Genomic DNA, 5,665 nt, shown 5'->3' with positions numbered 1-5,665 from the left:
GGCATTTCTGGTCACAGGGACATTCAGGGGCACCCAACGAATCTGTTCCTCACATTATCTGTTCCCCAGAGGAATCTTGCTGGCTGGCAAAAATACAGGTGTTTCGATGAGCTGGCTGGGAACTGATTTTGTTATTGATAGAGGTTTTGCCTGGGAATTACTGACTTTTTCTAGCATTTGAACCCGGGCTGGCTGTAGAAACTCTGAAGACTGCAGACGACTAAAATATAATTAAAAAAAAAAAAAAAAAAAAAAAGAACCCCTTCCCTCTCCCAGAGAGTAGTCACAAACAAACTGCGGCTAGTCAGAGTGATTGCGCTTGCGAGAAAAACCTGTTTTGTCCCGGTTTTGTCGCTTTTGTTCGGTCGTTTCGGATCGGATTTGAAAGCGCGCGGAATTCCTGGCTGGGAAATAAATTTGATCAGCTGGCTGGGAAACCAACCAATTTTATCTACAATAGCTGGCTGGGAAATTTCTTGTGTGTCTTGCTGGGAAAAGGGAACAGATAATGTTTTCCCAGCAACACTGAAAAACACCTGAAAATGCCTTAATAACATTTATTTTCATTAACTGGGGTATAATAATACATTTTACAACAAATTGGTCGTTGGGTGCCCCTGGACATTGCGGGCTGGATGATATGTCTATTCAGTTGATAGATAAAGTGTCTAATACTAGTGATCTTTTAGGAAAGGAAGGCCAGTGGGCTTATAGACTTCAAACCATCCGACCATTGGGTCTTAACGAGAATGACTTTTGCTATAGCCAGAATCGTCGCAAGGGCCGGATTCGGTAGCCATTTTTTGCAGCTTATTATATCATGTACGAACACATGTTCTCATTATTTCGCGCGCGGGTGATTTGTTACCCCACTTTTGTATTATTATCACGTAAGAACGCTTGAGGGTGTAACGGTCATTCACCCTGATGAAGGTAGCTGTTTGTCACCGAAATATAGGTGTTGTTGTTTAAAACTTGTCTTTTCTCTTGTGTTCAAGTATATATATATATATATATATATATTCAGTTGTATATAGTGTACGTAAGGAAAAGCGACGAAGAGACAAACTCTTGACTGTTCTGGACGAAGTTTAATACGACGTTTCGGCCGTTCGGCCTTCTTCAGGTTAAAAGTTAAAAACTAAAAAACTATTTACAATGAGTGCAAATCACAAAAACAGCAGCTTATATATACAGAGCAGAAATATTGAAATTAAGGAAACGAAACAAAACAAAGGTCAAAGCTACAAGGTGACATGGATTTGACAATCAAAGACAAATAAAGAACTATAACAAAGGTCTAAGCTCCAAGGTGACATAGATTTAACAATCAAAAACAAATAAAGAACTATAGGTGACATATCGATAAAAATGCATCATATTGGGAAAATGTCAACTCACAACTACTCAATTGTAGTAATTAATGCGGTGTTTCGATCTAGATTCCCGCATTAGGTCTTTTGAAAATTCTTTACATCTTGAACAATTGTTACTCACTAGGGAGGCCTATTGGACTGCGCAATTATTTACCCTTAATCCTCATGGTCTTAATAAAAATATTGTCCAGTATGGCCCGAGCAAGTTGTTTATTATATAGCACTCTGTTTCTGATAGTAAAATGTACTTCCGGCGCAATCAATCTTTTTATCTTTTTATCTTTTAGCTTTTTATCTTTTTAGCTTTTTATCTTTTTAGCTTTTCAATCTTGTTATATTTCAATAATTTTAGCTTTTTCTGGTAGTTTCACTGGAATGGCAATATTCACAGTTTTTTTTTCGCTGTTTTGGTTGCAAATTATGAATTAGCCGGCTTTGCTCCAAAACAAAAATACACGGCTTGGACGGTTTCCACGGAAATGGTCCGTACTGCATAATCCCGACCGAGAAAGAACCAATCAGAGCGCTGGGATTTGCCCAAGACTGGCTTTGCCATATAATAAGGACTATTAATTTGAGTTATTGTGGCGAGTGAGTGACAACACAATTTGTAATTTACCGGGCGGGGTCTGGATGCTTTATAACGTTTCCGTTCTTTGTTTGGATTACCTATCACGCTGCACTCTTTTGTTGGTCTTAATTGTTGCGTTGTAATTCGAAGAGAATGAATAGATAAGTCGAGGGAATAAAAATGAATGGCAAATATGGCAATGTTTAGAGGTTTGTGATGGCAGTTGCTTTAATGCTAGAGACGCTTTTACTTCCTAAATTTCCGCTTTGTTTCATCGTTTCCTTTTGCGTCAATCTCCCCTAATTTTCCAGTCCTCTTGGTAACACAAGAACATTGAAGAAAAATTGAACTACTTTAGGACACTGAACAAGCATATTCCATCGGAGGGCAGAGTCATGTATTTTCGCCAGGCATATGTTCTCAGCCATGGACGTACTGGGTTTATACGTTTTCACGTCTGTCATAACAGACAACTGAAAGTAAAGAGACGGAAAATACACTGCAAAGTTCTTTTGGGATACTATTCCATCTAATTTTAGGTGAAACATGACACAGTTCTCTTCACACTCGTAACTCATGGAGATGGATAACATAACTGTGCCTAGTCATGCGAGCTGTCGCGCTACCACTACTTGCACTGGCATCTGGGACACTGGAAGAAGTATGAGTGGCAGTTAGCAATCACGTGTTTGTACTTATCGGTAAGCCGCTTGCTAGACAGGCCCATAGCTTGCTTTGGTTCTGAAGTCTTTTATTGATTTCAGCCAATGCTGATGTGAGGGATTTGCTTGTTTCTCTCTGCTGTTCAGAGCCAGCATTTTTCTCTGTTGGTCGACATGTTTGTACTGTCAGCTTCCCTGTATTTCTTGTTGTTGTCGTCGCTTCTCGCTTCAACAGCAATGGGCGAATTCTTTTTCTTTTTCTTCCACTTCGAAATCTGTTATTCAGAGATTTGCTTTCCTACAATTAAACAATATACAAGATTATTATTCAACACATTGCAACAATATCCAAATAGGGTCATAGCGCGCTCAATATTCGTCGTGCGTACTCTACAGATATCCTGCGATATACGTAATTTTGTGTGTCGCGGAGGAAAATGGTAAATTTCCAGCATTTTTTCCAATAAACGAACCAAATTGTGCTTTGTCATCAATGTGTTGCATAATAAAACAATTATGCTGCTCAATCTTGCGGAATATCTTCTGATTTTAGCCGACTCGGCCTACGGCCTCGTCGGTTAAGTATCATGCAGGCGATATTCCGCGCGATTTCGCAGGATAATTGTTAAATATTGTATGCTAGTGACATTTATATTTTGCTTTAAATTCATGTAGCAATAATTCATCTCCAGGCACGCACTTCTGTCTTTAGGGTCTTTCCAGGCTTTGCTAGATTTCTTCTCATCCGTGACTTCCGTGCTTGATTTTTACTTTCTTGTATCACTAGGCGAGTGTATAACTCAGCTCTGTAATCTGAAGAGTAAAATCAAAAGCCAAGCAATCAGTTACTGTTGACATGACAACTTTTGAGTGATCCTTCTTGATCAACTATAATGTGATACAACGCTGTCATTTCATTGTACGTTATTGGCCCAAAGTAAGACCGAGTTTCTGCAAGTAAGTCGGTGCTGAGTTGTGTTAAATAGAATGTCATTCTTTTTGTTTCGATCACACTTATCACAACAGTGACGTTAATGTTGTCGGTCAAACAGATCCACACATGGGCAGCTAGAATTATGCATAGCTTGCCGGATAACCTGATTAGCACGGAAATAATGCAAAAGGCATACTGGTCACCCTTAAGTAACTTTTACGATCGGAAAGTGTCAGTTCAGATGTACTCAGTTTACTTCAACCTATTGTAGAGCCGAAACCAATGTGTGACTTATTCTGCAAAAAGACTATATACCATAGCGTAAGAAAATCCTATAACTTCATTGCACCCAGGTTTACCGTGACTGTATTGGCAGGAGCTCTGTCAGATATTGGGACTCCTCTTTGTGGAATACACTGCCAAAGTCATACCAGACTTTACCGAAACTAAAACTCCTTAAAGAAAAATTGAAGAGAGGTACAGAACTACTACAAAGAGTCTTGTTTATTCATCAATAAGGAGCTGAAACTGATTTTTTAATAGCGGATCGGAGCTCCGCGTACCAAACGCGCGCGCAGAGCACCCTGGGTAAGAAAATATGGTAACCCATCTGTGCGAGAAAATTTGGTTTTGGTGACCAACCAATGGCATCGTACGACCGTACGTACGTTCACCCCTCCATGTATGCCAATTTGACAAGTATCACGTGATCATATTGCGGGCTCAACTTTAGAGCTCATCGAGGGGGCTATACTCCAGCTAGTTTACAACGTAATAATAATAATAATAATAATAATAATAGCCAGCCAGAAATGGATAGTATCACAAAACGTTGAAATAGTTAAGAACTTTTATAGCTATAAGAGAAAGAACTGAAAAGAACGTTGAAAGGAATAATCTAACTGAACATTTATATTTGTAAATTATATAGCATAGCCTAGGACTAGTCTCGTTATGCTATTGATCATGTAAAACCGCGATATCAAAAAGTGTCAATAATAATAATAATAATAATAATAATAATAATAATAATAATAATACTTAATATAGTGCATATGATGCTAAAGTTCTAAGGCGCTGCAAATCAAGTTTACAAGATCCAATAAAAGAGAAAGCAACTAAAATATTATCCTCAAAAGAAAACTGAAAATCAGGTCCAACATCACAGAGGAAATGAAGCTAATAAAAAGACTCGCGAAACAAGTAAGTCTTAAGTTCATGCTTAAAGTGCACCTAACCCCAAAATATTATTTTTGCTAAAATGAATCTTTGCACCTGTTCGAAACGCATTGCGGCCATTTTTTCATTTTTCTAACAAATCCTGGCATTTTATAGGCTTCGAAAGTTGTGAAAATCCAAGCATCTTTTGTTCACGACTGAGTCAGAAGGGGAGTGGGTCTATATTCCTGATTTGACGTCACAATCTACTTTGCATGCATTTTAACAAAGAGTTAATGCAATGTAAATCAGTTTGTGACGTCAAATCAGGAATAGACCCACTCCCCTTCTGACTCGGTCGTGAACAAAAGATGCTTGGATTTTCGCAACTTTCGAAGCCTATAAAATTCCAGGATTTGTTAGAAAAATGAAAAAATGGCCGCAATGCGTTTCGAGCAGTTGCAAAGATTCATTTTAGCGAAAAAATATTTTGGGGTTAGGTGCACTTTAAAAGAACAAAGGTCAGTTGCAAGTCTCAAATGATGAGACAGGCTATTCCAAAGTGTTGGTGAACAGACGATAAATGATCTGTCGCCATACTTAGTATTGGACCGAGGAAGCTTCAGGAAACCCCTACATGAAGACCGTAGTGGACGCGGCGGTGCATATCTATCCAGTAGTTCAGTTATATACATTGGCGCAAGCCCATTAAGCGCCTTAAATGTCAATAATAGGATTTTAAAAATAATGCCCTGTCTAACAGGGAGCCAATGAAGCTGGATCAAGAAAGGAGTTGCATGGTCATATTTCTGTTTGCATAGAATTAAACGGGCAGCACAGTTCAGAACAACTTGAAGTTTTGCAATGAGATATTTAGGAAGTCCGTACAGCAGTGCATTCCCATTATCCAACCTACAGGTGACAAACGCATGGACCAAAATCTTGGTATTCTCCACGCTGAGAC

At 38.7% G+C, this 5,665-nt stretch overlaps 1 protein-coding gene across 1 annotated transcript in view; it reads right to left on the bottom strand.

Moving 5' to 3' along the window:
• Positions 1–1,086: 1,086 nt before the first annotated feature.
• The window catches only part of LOC138007066 (uncharacterized), an 11,939-nt gene continuing 7,360 nt past the window's right edge, over positions 1,087–5,665 (bottom strand). Inside the window, exons 3-4 of the mRNA XM_068853777.1 lie at positions 3,310–3,422; positions 1,087–2,907 (exon numbers count right to left, since the gene is read on the bottom strand). Of these exons, the coding sequence (XP_068709878.1) occupies positions 2,629–2,907; positions 3,310–3,422 (392 nt within the window). The 3' untranslated portion in view covers positions 1,087–2,628. The remainder of the gene's footprint in view (positions 2,908–3,309; positions 3,423–5,665) is intronic.

Source organism: Montipora foliosa, chromosome 6, assembly GCF_036669935.1.
Source record: "Montipora foliosa isolate CH-2021 chromosome 6, ASM3666993v2, whole genome shotgun sequence".
Taxonomy (NCBI): domain Eukaryota; kingdom Metazoa; phylum Cnidaria; class Anthozoa; order Scleractinia; family Acroporidae; genus Montipora; species Montipora foliosa.
The sequence above is the reverse complement of the archived record's forward strand: the minus strand, read 5'-3'. Positions and strand labels throughout refer to the sequence as shown.